At 52.6% G+C, this 15,332-nt stretch overlaps 1 protein-coding gene across 1 annotated transcript in view; it reads left to right on the forward strand.

The window, feature by feature from the left end:
* Positions 1 to 253: 253 nt before the first annotated feature.
* The window catches only part of EIF3D (eukaryotic translation initiation factor 3 subunit D), a 43,803-nt gene continuing 28,724 nt past the window's right edge, over positions 254 to 15,332 (forward strand). The window contains exons 1-7 of the mRNA XM_075322085.1: positions 254 to 364; positions 1,888 to 2,020; positions 2,132 to 2,177; positions 2,710 to 2,846; positions 3,711 to 3,796; positions 3,911 to 3,983; positions 4,080 to 4,201. Coding sequence (XP_075178200.1) covers positions 1,898 to 2,020; positions 2,132 to 2,177; positions 2,710 to 2,846; positions 3,711 to 3,796; positions 3,911 to 3,983; positions 4,080 to 4,201 — 587 coding nt within the window. The 5' untranslated portion in view covers positions 254 to 364; positions 1,888 to 1,897. The remainder of the gene's footprint in view (positions 365 to 1,887; positions 2,021 to 2,131; positions 2,178 to 2,709; positions 2,847 to 3,710; positions 3,797 to 3,910; positions 3,984 to 4,079; positions 4,202 to 15,332) is intronic.

Here is a 15,332-nt window from a genome sequence, read left to right on the forward strand (position 1 = left end):
AACCAGTATAGAGAAGCCATATCCCAGTAGTAAACCATGCAGCTAATGGTTGCCCTCGTCTCCCAGCACAGTTCTGCGGTCCTCCTACACACAGACACGTACTGCCGGCTCTATGGTATTCAGCGGCGCGCCGGGAGATGTTTTTTTTCTTCTCTATGGTGAGTATACGCATAGCGTCATCACGTTCGGTTTTACGACACTCCTGGCACGTTCTGATTAGACGTTTTTGCGACAGTCCTGGCGGAATGTCGTAATGCGCTCCTTTCCGGCTCTCTTTTCACTAGAGCCGGTTCCTGAGAGAAGGGTACGTGTTGGCGCCTTGGAATAATCCGCCGCCATCCGGTTGAGAGATCGGTGAAAACAGGTAAGAGGCCGGTGTGTAAGGATGCGGGGCTGGTGGGGATGTGGATGATGGGACTATTTGTGGGATATTTAGGAGAATGACCTGGTCTGCGGGGGAGCAGAGCTCCACCATTATTATGGGGCAGGGAGCTGGCACTTGGCTGTGGGACTCCTCATTATTATTGGCTCCTTGTGACTGCCAATTTCTTGGGAATGGGCGAAAGTTCTGCAGTCAGACCGATAAGATCACTGTCAGCTTGTGTAAGAGATCACTGAATCCTATAACAGAGCGTACAAATACAATGTCCAGAGGGAGCTGTCAGCGGAGCCCGAGAGGGAACCGCCCCTTTAAGAAAACTCTGGTCCTTGTAAACTTAAAACAAAACCCTGTCCTTTACTCACCCTCCCCGGGTCCAGTGTTGAGCAACCGCTTCTGGTTTTGGTGCCTGTCACGCTGACAGCGCTGCAGCCAATCACTTAGTTCGGTAGCATTGAGCAGGGCGCTCCATCTACACCAGCACTGCAGCCGATCACTGAGCAGCTCTGAGCAGGACGCTCCTTCTACATCGGCCAATCACTGTGCTCAGCAGCTCTGAGCAGGGCGCTCCTTCTACACTGGTACTGCAGCCGATCACTGAGTTCGATAGCTCTGAGCAGGGCACTCTATCTACACCAGCACTGCAGCCGATCACTGAGCTTAGCGGCTCTGACCAGGGCGCTCCTTCTACATCGGAGCTGCGGCCAATCACTGTGCTTAGTGTTTCTGAGTAGGGTGTTTCTTGTACACCAGTGCTGTAGCCGATCACTGAGCTTAGTGGCTCTTAGCAGGGAGCTTCATCTATACCAGCTCTGCAGTCGATCACTGAACTTAGTGGCTTTGAGCAGGGAGCTCCATCCACACCGGTACTGCAGCCGATCACTGAGCTCAGCACCTCTGAGCAGGGCGCTCCATCTTCATGGACAACTACAGACACCGGAAGCAGCTGTACAGACTGCACTAGACCCGGGGAGGTTGAATAAGGCACAGTTTGTTTTTATAACAAACTGCAGCCCGGTGTTGGGTTTTCAAAAACTAGAAAGGATTTGATCGACTTTCGGGCATTTTGTGGGTAAAGCTTAGGGCACAGGCGTAGATGATGGACATAGAGTAAAAAATAAATCTACAGCAAAACGATTGACATCCAGATTTTACGGTGGACATTGCACAATGTCTGCAGCTTACATGGAGCGTCCCGACCGCACACAGACTGACAGCTGCTTGGGCAACTCTCCACATTGAGATTTGTAAGATTTATGGAAGTAGCGGTTCCACCGATTGTATCATTTATCATAAAAATGAGGCTGTTAAGTAGAAAGACACAAAGTGGGTCCCAAATTTTGGTGTGAGCTGGCGTCCGGGGGGACGGGGAGGGGCGGCGTCCGGGGGGACGGGGAGGGACGGCGTCCGGGGGGACGGGGAGGGACGAGGCGATTCCTAAGAACATAAATTAGATTTCAAAATTCTTAATATTATGTAGCTAATATGATTTTATTTTTTTTCTTCAGGCCTCTCAAAATGGCGAAATTCCAGGCACCAGTGATAAATGACAATCCCCTGGGCTGGGGGCCGTGTGCCGTACCTGAGCAATTCAAGGACATGCCCTACCAGCCCTTCAGCAAAGGAGATCGCCTGGGAAAGGTGCGTCCGTCTATCTGTCTCTAGATGTGACTTTACTGGAGCTCTATAGTAATGTGTCTGTGACGTCACCACGGTCTAACAGGGTGTGTCCTTTCTGCTTTCATTGATAAGGTTGCGGACTGGACCGGGGCCACCTATCAGGACAAGAGATACACCAGTAAGTGTCAGAGCGCCTCCATTCGACGCCGGGAGTTCATCCGCTCACTGGGAATTAAAATCGCACCGTATAAGAATGTCATACACACAGCAAAACAAGGATGCAGGGAAAATATGGCCATCTACGTACAGCTGATCATGTCATTAGAAAGACCAGGATACACCTGTTGTGGATAAGACCCCATTGCGCTTTTTAACCCCATAGTTCCTGATAAACACAGCAAAGGCCGAGATTAGTGATGAGCGGGAACTAAAATGTTCCATACTCGGATCGAGTTGGTTGGACGCGCAGAAGGGTTCAACAACCTCCAGGAAACTGAGTGAGACTACCGGCTGGGAAATCCAGCGTTTCGATTCCCCTGTTACTCGATCGAGCAGTGCCGCGTACACTTACTCATTACTAGCTGAGATATCGTCACAATCTGAGATGCCTCCTGTGATGTCCTGGTTATATTTGCTACATTAGGAGGGTTGTGTATATTGAAGACTGAATGTTAGAATCAATCTCTCGTACGTTTGTTTTTCCCTTTTAGACAAATATTCTTCCCAGTTTGGTGGTGGCAGTCAGTATGCCTACTTCCATGAGGAGGACGAGACCAGCTTCCAACTCGTGGACACCACCAAGATGCAGAAAACCGCGTACCAGAGGAATCGGCTGCGCTTTGCTCAGGTAAAGGAGGTGTATGAGGGAAGGAGAAGGGAGGTTACTGGCGGAGATTTGGACATGTAGCAAATAGGGCTGAGCGGATCAGAACTGTAAAAGTCCAGATCTGCGCGGCTGCGGGCTGAGACTACCAGCCCCCAGTCGGCTTTCTCGGCTGCGGATGAAAATTAGGGGGGACCACACGTTTGGTTTTTTTAAATTTTATATGAATAAAAAAAAAAAAAGCCGCATCACCGGCACAGCCGAGCACACTTCTGACAGGGAGCATGCATGTGTTTCTGTGTACATGCACGCTCATGCTCAGAGAGTGCCGGCTGATGTCATGTCAGACTTCTTGGAGTCTGACAGCGCATCACCGACACAGCCGCACACTTCTGACAGGAGCGTGCATGTGTTTCTGAAAGACATGCACGTGCGCCATACTGACCCGCAGACACTTGCACTGCTTTCCCCGCCCACCGGCTGTCCTGCCTGTGATTGGTTGCATTCAGCTGACACGCTGTCAATCAGGGTGGGGGCACGTCTAACTGCAACCAATTACACGCGCCGGTGGGCGGGCAAAACAATGAATATTGAATTGTCTGCTTTGGAAAAACGTGACCTGGAAGGAGTTTGCTGCCATGACACAGTCTCGGGTGAGTACACCGCACTCGCTCCTACCCCCGTATCCCTTCCACAAACTTTTTTAATTTTTGGATGCTTGTCTCCGTAGACTTATATGGGCACCGGAATCCAGAGCGGATCCGGATTTTTTTTTTTATTTTTTTTTTCAATCCGACAGTGATCCGCCGGTCTCGGATTTTGGCGGATTTGATCAACTCTAGTAGCAAATTCTCACATAATGGTTTTTCCACTATGTTTTACTTACAGAGAAATCTACGTCGCGATAAGGACAGAAGGAACATGCTGCAGTTTAACATGCAAACGTTACCGAAGAGCGCCAAGCAGAAGGAGAGGTGAGGAGGCCGCGGGACTGAGCGGTGCGGCTTCAGCACCGTGTGAGCAGCAGTCTGGTCGGGACAAGGTAAGAGCGTTACTACGTACTAAAGATCTGATTGATATCGCTCCAGGGATCGATTGAGGCTCCAGAAGAAATTCCAGAAGCAGTTTGGTGTTCGCCAAAAGTGGGACCAAAAATCTCAGGTAACAAAATGTTTCTTTAAAAAGAAAAAAGTTGGATTAGTTGTTGTCATAAAGTTAAAGTATAAGGATGTGACCCACCCCCTCCACATCTAATAGGCTCAGCTGAAACCTAGAGATTCCTCTGTAGAAGTCCGTAGTGACTGGGAGGTGAAGGAAGAAATGGATTTCCCCAGGCTGATGAAAATGCGTTACCTTGAGGTGTCTGACCCATTGGACATGTGAGTAATTCTGACTTCAAGCTGTCCCTCAAACCATTCGGGTTGGATTCTGCTTCAGCAGGTTTGGCGCATTGTCCTCTCTGATGGTCTACCGGGTTTTATCCGGAATCTGCTGCTCATATCATGATTCTGTCAACTGATTCGCCATTTTTTACGTCTCCTGCGTATCATATTTTGGATACAGATACTTGAAAGGTTAGAAAATGTCACTGCTCGGCATTTACTTGTCTGAGGCATACACTCGGGGACCATCAGTGACCACAGCCAGGATGGATGCCAGTGGTTGTCCGCAGAATGACGACCCACCGTAAAAGCATACCACTCCAGGACCTCTGTATAGGAAAGTGCAGTCTGATGCTATTTTATAAGAAAGGAGACAGTTGCACTCTGCAGTGCTAAGATATCTGGGATAATGAATATAGACATGCATTACTGCTATGAAAAAATGCAAACATTGAGATACTTAGCACACAAAAATGGCCAGTTTTATGTGAGCCCAACAGCCACAGCAAGGTGACTTTTTTTTTTTTTTTTTTTTTTGATGGATGCCAAGGCTTCTACTCAGAATGACTATCCACTGTAAAAGTATACCACATCGGGCCCTCTTTATAGGAGAGCGCAATCAGGTGCTATTTTCTATACGGTAAAACTAATAATATACAAGCGGAGGACCAGAAGCTCCTGACGTATACCATAGCCTCAGTGCACAGACGCCAATATCAAAGATTCCCAAATCTATATCACGTGCCCCTGGAGCTGTGGCTTTCTAATTCCATCATTTATAAGGTTGAAAAAAAAATAATAAAGGGGTTATTTACTACTGCACAACTCCATAATAATGGGGTTCGGGAAGTTCATGTAAAACAAAAGAAACCCATACTCTCCTCCATAGTCGGTGCTGCGGCATCTGTGCTGAGCGCAGCAGCTCATCGTTAGCGGCGTATCTACTGTGTTCTGTTCATTTATTGTACCTGAGACGTGCTGCTCCAGGAGGTATCAGTTCTGTTCTTTTATTTTCACCTTTCTGGAAGTGGACAACCCCTTTAATTCAATTCAGCCTATTCTGCTTTTATTAAAATTCTATCTTAAACCTGTTTTGAGTCGCTCAGGATGGTGTCACATAATAGTAACTCTCTTTACTAATTGCCCAATGTGTTTAACTGCTTAATTTGGAGAGTTGTGGCAGCAGTGCCAGTTAGTGATTGGCTGCAGCGGTCACATGTCCATACGAATAAAGGAGGAAGAAAAAAGGAGACGAAATGGGAAGTGTCAAACATTAGTTACATATTAAAGTGACTATTACTGATTATTTTACATGTGTGTGTGTGACAGGAGAGCCCCTTTAATAGGACGTATTACCTGGGTTTAGCATATCTTGTATTTCTTTGTCGCTCCTTATTGGGAGACCCAGACAATTGGGTGTATAGCTTATGCCTCCGGAGGCCACACAAAGTATTACACTAAGTGTAAAGCCCCTCCCCTTCAGCCTATACACCCCCGTACTGCTACGGGCTCATCAGTTTTTATGCTTTGTGCGAAGGAGGTCAGACATGCACGCATAGCTCCACAGCTTAGTCAGCAGCAGCTGCTGACTATGTCGGATGGAAGAAAAGAGGGCCCATAACAGGGCCCCCAGCATGCTCCCTTCTCACCCCACTCTTGTCGGCGGTGTTGTTAAGGTTGAGGTATCCATTGCGGGTACGGAGGCTGGAGCCCACATGCTGTTTTCCTTCCCCATCCCTCAATTAGGGCTCTGGGTGAAGTGGGATCTTTTCGGTCTCCAGGCACAGGAGACCGTGCTCCATCCACAGCTCCTGAGGACCATGCTGGATAGGAGCCGAGTATCGTTCAGGGACATGGCCCTGCTACTTTGAGGTACTCTGTGTCCCCGTGGGGACCGCGCACAGCAACACTCCAGCATTGCTGGGTGTGCTAGTGCACCGGGGACAGCAGCGCTGACTGCGTTTGTGCCATTACACACTTCAGCGTCGCTGAGTGTGTTCGTGTAGGGGGACTGCCGCGCTGACCGCCGCTGCCATGGTTATCACTGCGGCGCGGCTGGGACTGTTAGTGCGCCGGGGACTTCCGCGCCGACCGCGCTTATACGGCGGCCGCGCTTATAACTCGAGTCCCCGGCTTTTGCGGCCTAGTCTCGTTTTCTTCCCGCCCCCAGCCCTGCCAGTCAGGGGAAGGGCGGGACGCTGTACAGGACGGCAGCACTGAGGGCTGGAGCGTGCTTTGCATACTCCACCCCCCTCACTCTGCACAGTGGGGCACCAGTTCCCGCACTTTTCTGGGTCACGCCCACGGCTCCCTCCTCTCCTCAGGACGCCGGCAGCCATTCCTCTCAGCTCTGCTAACGCTGGAGAGGAGAGACAAGCTCAGGGAGACCCAGGCAGGAATTCTGGTGCCCACACAACCGCTTTGCGAAGGCGGTAAGCAGCACCTGTGGTGCTGGCCCCACTAGTGCAGAAGTGTACTTATAGATTATATGATTATAGACTATACTTTACACTGTATGGTGCACTGTTGATTTTTGTCTATATACCCTCCTGTATTGCTCAGAGGAGACAACAGCATGTCGTCCACAAATAGCAAGGGTGCCAAAGCACAGACTTACTATGCTGCCTGTGCAGCATGTACGGCTATACTGCCGGCAGGTTCCACTGACCCTCATTGTGTGCAATGCTCGGCCCCTGTGGCACTTTCTCAGCCGGAGCCTCTGCTAAGGGCGGCCCAGGGAGAACCACCTGTTAACACTGTCCAGGTGACAGGGACGGAGTTTGCAGTTTTTACTGGAAGACTTTCTGAGACTATGGCTAAGATATTAGAAGCCTTGCAGTCCAGGCCGGCATCTCAAGCCAGGGGCACTGTGGAATCATTGCCCCCTGGTCCCCCTCAGTTGGAACAGCAATGTCCTCCCGGGGTGTCTCATGGATCCCAGGGTGAGGTCTCTGACACGGACCGCAGCCCCAGACCGATTAAGCGAGCTCGCTATGATATCCCCTCGACATCATCACAATGTTCAGGGTCTCAGCGAGAGGACTCTCTGTATGATGAAGCGGAGGTAGCTGATCAGGATTCTGATCCTGAAGCCGCTCTCAACCTTGATACTCCTGATGGGGACGCCATAGTGAATGATCTTATTGCGTCCATCAATGAAATGTTGGATATTTCTCCCTCCGCTCCTCCAGTGGAGGAGTCAGCTTCTCAGCAGGAGAAATTCCGTTTCAGGTTTCCCAAGCGTACAAAGAGTATGTTTCTTCAGCGCTCTATTGGGAGACCCAGACGATTGGGGTATAGCTACTGCCCTCTGGAGGCCACACAAAGCACTACATTAAAAGTGCAAGGCCCCTCCCCCTCTGGCTATACCCCCCCCCGTGGTATCACGGGTTCTCCAGTTTTAGCTTTGTGTGCGAAGGAGGTCAGACATCCATGCATAGCTCCACAGATTTTAGTCAGCAGTAGCTGCTGACTATTTCGGATGGAAGAAAAGAGGACACATATAGTGTTCCCAGCATGCTCCCTTCTCACCCCTGGATTGTGTTGTAAGGTTGAGGTACCTATTGCTGGTACAGGGCTGGAGCCTGACATGCTGTTTTCCTTCCACATCCCCTTGTAGGGCTCTGTGGAAGTGGGATCCTGCCGGCCTCTAAGCTCTGATGCCGGGCTCCATCCACAGACCCATTAGAACCTGATGGAGACGGAGCAGGAGTACGATCAGGGACAGGCCCTGCATCATACAGGTACTCTGTGTCCCCGGCAGGCACAGACACACTCCGGGCTGGCTGGGTGTTGTAGTGCGCCGGGGACCGCAACGTGGAGTTGGTGTCCCTACAGATTACTGGGGGATTGTTTGTGTTTGGGAACGCAGCGCCGACCCCCTCTGGACCGGGCGGCGCTGCTGTGACTTGTGGTGCGCCGGGGATCCGCCGTCCGCGCTTTTACGGCGGCGGCGGTTATAAATTTAGTCCCCGGCTTTTTGGGCCTAGGACGCCGGCAGCTTCGTTTCGTTCCCGCCCCCACCCTGTCATTCAGGGTAGGGGAGAGACGCTGTTCGCTAGCAGCGACGAGGGCTGGAGCCTGATTTACATGCTCCAGCCCTCTCACTTGGCACAGAGGGAAGCAGGCTTCCCGCTCTTGGCCAGGAACGCCCAGGGCCCGCCCCCCTTCCTCTCTAGAGACGCCGGCAGCCATTACATGCATGCCTGGCTGGAGGAAGGACGCAAGGCTCTGGGAGACCTGGACTAGGGGCTATCTGGCGACCACACACCCGCTTTTTAAGCGGGCGGTAAGCGATTTTTCTGTGCTGGTCCCTCTAGTGCCTCACTGTGTGTCAGTGTACTGGGTACATATATATAGATATTGTATTTCTTGCACTGTGAGGTGCGCTTCTGGCTGCATATCCCAGATCGCTCTGTGGAAGCAGCAACATGTCATCCTCAAAACGCAAGGCGGCCAAGGCAAAAAGGGCTGTGTATACTGCGTGTGCTGCATGTGGGGCTAATCTACCAGCAGGCTCCGATGACCCCCATTGTGTGCAATGCTCCGACCCGGTGCTGCTTCGCCAGCCGGAGTCAGGAGAGGTAGTGACCCAGGCTGAGACGCTTGTAAGTTCTGCCCCGGTGACAGGGACGGACTTTGCAGTTTTTGCAGATAATATGTCTGTATCTATGGCAAAAATCCTTGAAACCTTGCAATCTATGCATGGGGCTCAGTCTCTGGGCACGGAGAGGCCTCTGTCCTCAGGTCCCCCTTACTTGGAATGTATCCAGCCCACAGGGGGGTCCCCGGCTTCACAGGCCGAGGATTATGACTCAGATGATGGCCCCAGCCACCCTAAGCGAGCTCGCTGGGAAAGACCCTCGACGTCTTCACACTGCTCAGGGTCTCAGCGCAATCAGTCTCCCTGTGATGTGTCGGATGAGAGTGATCAGGAATCCACTCCTGGAACCCCTCTCAACCTGGATACCCCGGATGGGGATGCCATGGTAAACGACCTTATCTCAGCCATCAATAGGCTGTTGGATATTTCTCCCCCAGCCCCTTCAGCAGAAGAGGCGGCTGCGGAGCAGGAAAAGTTTCGTTTCCTTTATCCCAAGCGTAAATTGAGTGCTTTGTTAGATCACTCTGACTTCAGAGAATCAATCCAGAAGCACGACGCTCACCCAGAAAGGCGTTTCTCTAAACGATCTAAAGATACGCGTTTCCCTTTCCCCCCTGAGGTGGTCAAGCGCTGGACACAGTGTCCAAAGGTAGACCCCCCCGATTTCCAAACTTGCAGCTAGATCCATAGTTGCAGTGGAGGATGGCGCTTCACTTAAAGATGCCAATGACAGACAGATGGACCTTTGGTTAAAATCTGTCTATGAAGCTATCGGCGCGTCGTTTGCTCCGGCATTCGCAGCCGTATGGGCACTCCAGGCTATTTCAGCTGGCTTAGCAAAAGTGGATGCTATCATGCATCCAGCAGTGCCGCAAGTGGCGCACCTTACCACGCAGATGTCGGCGTTTGCGTCTTACGCTATCAATGCGGTCCTAGAATCTACCAGTCGCACCTCAATGGCGTCCGCCAATTCGGTAGTTTTGCGCAGAGCCTTGTGGTTAAAGGACTGGAAAGCAGATGCTGGTTCCAAAAAATGTTTAACCAGTTTGCCTTTGTCTAGAGATAGACTGTTTGGCGAGCCATTGGCTGACATCATTAAGCAGTCCAAGGGTAAAGACTCCTCTTTACCACAACCCAGAACATCCAAACCTCAGCAGAAAAAGTGGCAGCAGAGGTTTCAGTCCTTTCGAGGTTCGGGCAAGACACCGTTTACCTCGTCCAAAGGGACTCAGAGGACGCAAAGAAACTCAGATTCGTGGCGGACTCACACACGCCCCAAGAAAGCAAATGGAGGTACCGCTTCCAAAGCGGCTACCTCATGACTTCCAGCCCCCCCCCTCCGCATCGCCGGTCGGGGGCAGGCTCTCCCGCTTTTCCGGCATTTGGATGTCACAGGTCAAAGACCGGTGGGTGACGGACATTTTGTCTCGCGGGTACAGAATCGAGTTCAATTCTCGTCCTCCAGCTCGGTTCTACAGAACCTCCCCACGTCCAGACCGAGCAGATGCTCTGCTGCAGGCGGTGGATTCCCTAAGAGCGGAAGGAGTGATTATCCCAGTCCCTCCTCCGGAACAAGGGCAAGGATTTTACTCCAATCTCTTTGTGGTTCCAAAAAAGGACGGCTCGTTCCGTCCTGTTCTGGACCTAAAACGGCTCAACAAACATGTGCACGCCAGGAGGTTCCGGATGGAAACCCTCCGCTCTGTCATTGCCTCAATGTCCAGAGGAGACTTCCTTGCCTCAATAGACATCAAAGATGCTTATCTCCACGTGCCAATTGCTACAGAACATCAACGTTTTCTACGTTTTGTGATAGGAGACGACCATTTTCAGTTCGTAGCTCTTCCATTTGGTCTGGCGACAGCCCCACGGGTCTTCACCAAGGTCATGGCGGCGGTGGTAGCAGTCTTGCACTCTCAGGGACACTCGGTGATCCCTTACCTAGACGACTTATTGGTCAAAGCTCCCTCTCAGGAGGCATGTCAGCACAGCCTGAATGCTACGCTGGAGACTCTACAGTCTTTCGGATGGATCATCAACTTTCCAAAGTCGATCCTATCACCAACTCAGTCACTAACGTATCTTGGCATGGAGTTTCATACTCTAGCAGCGATAGTGAAGCTTCCGCTGGACAAGCAGCGGTCACTACAGACAGGGGTGCAATCTCTTCTGCAGGGCCAGTTGCATCCCTTGCGGCGCCTCATGCATTTCCTAGGGAAGATGGTGGCAGCCATGGAAGCAGTTCCCTTTGCGCAGTTTCATCTGCGCCCACTTCAATGGGACATTCTCCGCCAATGGGACGGGAAGTCAACGTCCCTGGACAGGAAAGTCTCGCTTTCCCAGACGGCCAAAGACTCTCTACAATGGTGGCTCCTTCCCACCTCATTGTCTCAGGGAAGATCCTTCCTGCCCCCATCCTGGGCAGTAGTCACGACAGATGCGAGTCTGTCAGGGTGGGGAGCAGTATTTCTCCACCACAGGGCTCAGGGGACGTGGACTCCGCAGGAGTCCACCCTTCAGATCAATGTTCTGGAGATCAGAGCAGTGTATCTTGCTCTACTGGCCTTCCAACAGTGGCTGGAAGGAAAGCAGATCCGAATCCAATCGGACAACTCCACAGCGGTGGCATACATCAACCACCAAGGAGGGACGCGCAGTCGGCAAGCCTTCCAAGAAGTCCGGCGCATTCTAATGTGGGTGGAGGACAGAGCATCCACCATATCCGCGGTTCACATTCCAGGCGTAGAAAACTGGGAAGCAGACTTTCTCAGTCGCCAGGGCATGGACGCAGGGGAATGGTCCCTTCACCCGGACGTGTTTCAGGAAATCTGTCGCCGCTGGGGAGTGCCGGACGTCGACCTAATGGCATCCCGGCACAACAACAAGGTCCCGGCATTCATGGCGAGGTCGCGCGATCAAAGAGCTCTGGCGGCAGACGCCTTGGTTCAAGATTGGTCGCAGTTTCAGCTCCCATACGTGTTTCCGCCTCTGGCGCTCTTGCCCAGAGTGCTACGCAAGATCAGATCCGAGTGCAGCCGCGTCATACTCGTCGCTCCAGACTGGCCGAGGAGGTCGTGGTATCCGGATCTGTGGCATCTCACGATCGGTCGACCGTGGTCACTGCCAGACCGACCAGACTTACTGTCCCAAGGGCCGTTTTTCCATCAGAATTCTGCGGCCCTGAACCTGACTGTGTGGCCATTGAGTCCTGGATCCTAGCATCTGCTGGATTATCTCAGGGAGTCGTTGCCACAATGAGACAAGCTAGAAAGTCGAATTCGGCTAAGATCTACCACAGAACGTGGAAGATTTTCTTGTCCTGGTGCTCTGCTCAGGGAGTGTCTCCCTGGCCATTTGCATTGCCCAAGTTTCTTTCCTTTCTGCAATCGGGGTTAGAAAAGGGCTTGTCGCTCAGCTCCCTTAAAGGGCAAGTTTCGGCACTATCCGTGTTTTTTCAGAAGCGTCTAGCACGTCTTCCTAAGGTGCGCACGTTCCTGCAGGGGGTCTGTCATATTGTGCCCCCGTACAAGCGACCGTTAGATCCATGGGATCTGAACAGGGTACTAGTTGCTCTCCAGAAGCCGCCTTTCGAGCCTCTGAAGGAAGTTTCCTTTTCTCGGCTGTCGCAGAAAGTGGCGTTTCTTGTTGCGATCACATCGCTTCGGCGAGTGTCTGAGCTGGCAGCTCTGTCATCTAAGGCTCCCTTCCTGGTGTTCCACCAGGACAAGGTTGTGCTGCGCCCCATTCCGGAGTTTCTTCCTAAGGTCGTATCCTCTTTTCATCTTAATCAGGATATTTCCTTGCCTTCTTTTTGCCCTCATCCGGTTCACCGGTATGAAAAGGCCTTACGTTTGCTAGATCTGGTGAGAGCACTCAGAATCTACATTTCCCGCACGGCGCCCATACGCCGTGCCGATGCACTTTTCGTCCTTGTCGCTGGTCCGCGCAAGGGGTTGCAGGCTTCTAAAGCCACCCTGGCTCGATGGATCAAAGAACCAATTCTAGAGGCCTACCGTTCTGCGGGGCTTCCGGTTCCTTCAGGGCTAAAAGCCCACTCCACCAGAGCCGTGGGTGCGTCCTGGGCATTACGCCACCAGGCTTCGGCTCAACAGGTGTGCCAGGCAGCTACCTGGTCCAGTCTGCACACTTTCACCAAGCATTATCAGGTGCATACCTATGCTTCGGCGGATGCCAGCTTAGGTAGAAGAGTCCTGCAGGCGGCAGTGACGCCCCCGTAGGGGAGGGCTGTTTTGCAGCTCTAACATGAGGTATTTATTTACCCACCCAGGGACAGCTTTTGGACGTCCCAATCGTCTGGGTCTCCCAATAGAGCGCTGAAGAAGAAGGGAATGTTGTTACTTACCGTAAATTCCTTTTCTTCTAGCTCTTATTGGGAGACCCAGCACCCGCCCTGTTGTCCTTCGGGATGTTTTTTTGTTGTTTGCGGGTACACATGTTGTTCATGTTGAACGGTTTTTCAGTTCTCCGATGTTATTCGGAGTTAATTTGTTTAAACCAGTTATTGGCTTCCTCCTTCTTGCTTTGGCACTAAAACTGGAGAACCCGTGATACCACGGGGGGGGTATAGCCAGAGGGGGAGGGGCCTTGCACTTTTAATGTAGTGCTTTGTGTGGCCTCCAGAGGGCAGTAGCTATACCCCAATCGTCTGGGTCTCCCAATAAGAGCTAGAAGAAAAGGAATTTACGGTAAGTAACAAAATTCCCTTCTTCTGGACCACTCTGACTTCAGAGAGGCAGTCCAGAAACACCGAGCTTGTCCAGATAAGCGTTTTTCCAAGCGCCTTAAGGATACACGTTACCCTTTCCCCCCTGACGTGGTCAAGGGCTGGACTCAGTGTCCCAAGGTGGATCCTCCAATCTCCAGACTTGCGGCTAGATCCATAGTTGCAGTGGAAGATGGAGCTTCACTCAAGGATGCCACTGACAGACAGATGGAGCTCTGGTTGAAATCCATCTATGAAGCTATCGGCGCGTCTTTTGCTCCAGCATTCGCAGCCGTATGGGCACTCCAAGCTATCTCAGCTGGTCAGGCGCAAATTGACGCACTCACACGTACGTCTGCGCCGCAGGTGGCGTCTATAACCTCTCAAACGTCGGCATTTGCGTCCTACGCTATTAATGCTGTCCTGGACTCTGCGAGCCGTACGGCGGTTGCAGCCGACAATTCGGTGGCAATACGCAGGGCCTTGTGGCTGCGGGAATGGAAGGCAGATTCGGCTTCCAAAAAGTGCTTAACTGGATTGCCATTTTCTTTTTCGCTCCTAATTGGGAGACCCAGACAGTGGGTGTATAGCTACTGCCTCTGGAGGCCGCACAAAGAACTACACTTAAAAGTGTAAGGCCCCTCCCCTTCTGGCTATACACCCTCCCGTAGGAGTACGGATTCCTCAGTTTTAGCTTTGTGCGCAGGAGGTCAGACACGCACGCATAGCTCCATTGTTTTTAGTCAGCAGCAGCTGCTGACTAAGTCGGATGGAAGAAAAGAGGGCCCATACAGGGCTCCCAGCATGCTCCCTTCTCACCCCACTGTATGTCGGAGGTGTTTGTAAGGTTGAGGTACCCATTGCGGGTACGGCGGCAGGAGCCCACATGCTGATTCCTTCCCCATCCCTTTTTACAGGGCTCTGGGTGAAGTGGGATTTACTGGTCTCCAGGCACTGAGACCGTGCTCCATCTACAGCCCCTGGAGAAGATGCTGGATGGAGCGGAGTACATCAGGGACATGGCCCTGCTTCCTCAAGGTACTCTGTGTCCCCGTGCATTTGGCGCTCACACCGCAGCATGCTGGGTGTTGTAGTGCGCCGGGGGACATCAGCGCTACGGCGCTTGTGCCATGGCCTCATTCAGCTTCGCTGAAGCAGGCACACTTCTGGGAATCGGTCGCGCCGGCCGCTGGGACTGCGGCGCGGCTGGCACTTGTGGTGCGCCGGGGACTTCAGCGCGGCCCGCGCTTTTACGGCGGCCGCGCTGATAACTCGAGTCCCCGGCTTTTGCGGCCTGCTTCCGTTCGTTCCCGCCCCCAGACCTGCCAGTCAGGAGAGGGGCGGGACGCTGGCCACTTCTGGAAATCGGTCACGCCGGCCGCTGGGACTGCGGCGCGGCTGGCACTTGTGGTGCGCCGGGGACTTCAGCGCGGCCCGCGCTTTTACGGCGGCCGCGCTGATAACTCGAGTCCCCGGCTTTTGCGGCCTGCTTCCGTTCGTTCCCGCCCCCAGACCTGCCAGTCAGGAGAGGGGCGGGACGCTGGCCAGTGCATCAGCGCCGAGGGCTGGAGTCGTTTTTACATACTCCAGCCCTCACAATCGGCACAGAGGGGACACTGTTTCCCGCACTTTTGTTTGGGAACTCCCACGGACCGCCCCTCTCCACAGACGCCGGCAGCCATTCCTGCTGACACGCTGAGCTGCAGAGGGGAGACCCAGACAAGGAATTCTGCACCTCTTACCCGCTATTCAGCGGGCGGTAAGCAGCCCTCAGGGCTCACCCCCTCTTGTGCCAGTAGTAT

This window comes from Anomaloglossus baeobatrachus, chromosome 8 (assembly GCF_048569485.1).
Source record: "Anomaloglossus baeobatrachus isolate aAnoBae1 chromosome 8, aAnoBae1.hap1, whole genome shotgun sequence".
NCBI lineage: Eukaryota > Metazoa > Chordata > Amphibia > Anura > Aromobatidae > Anomaloglossus > Anomaloglossus baeobatrachus.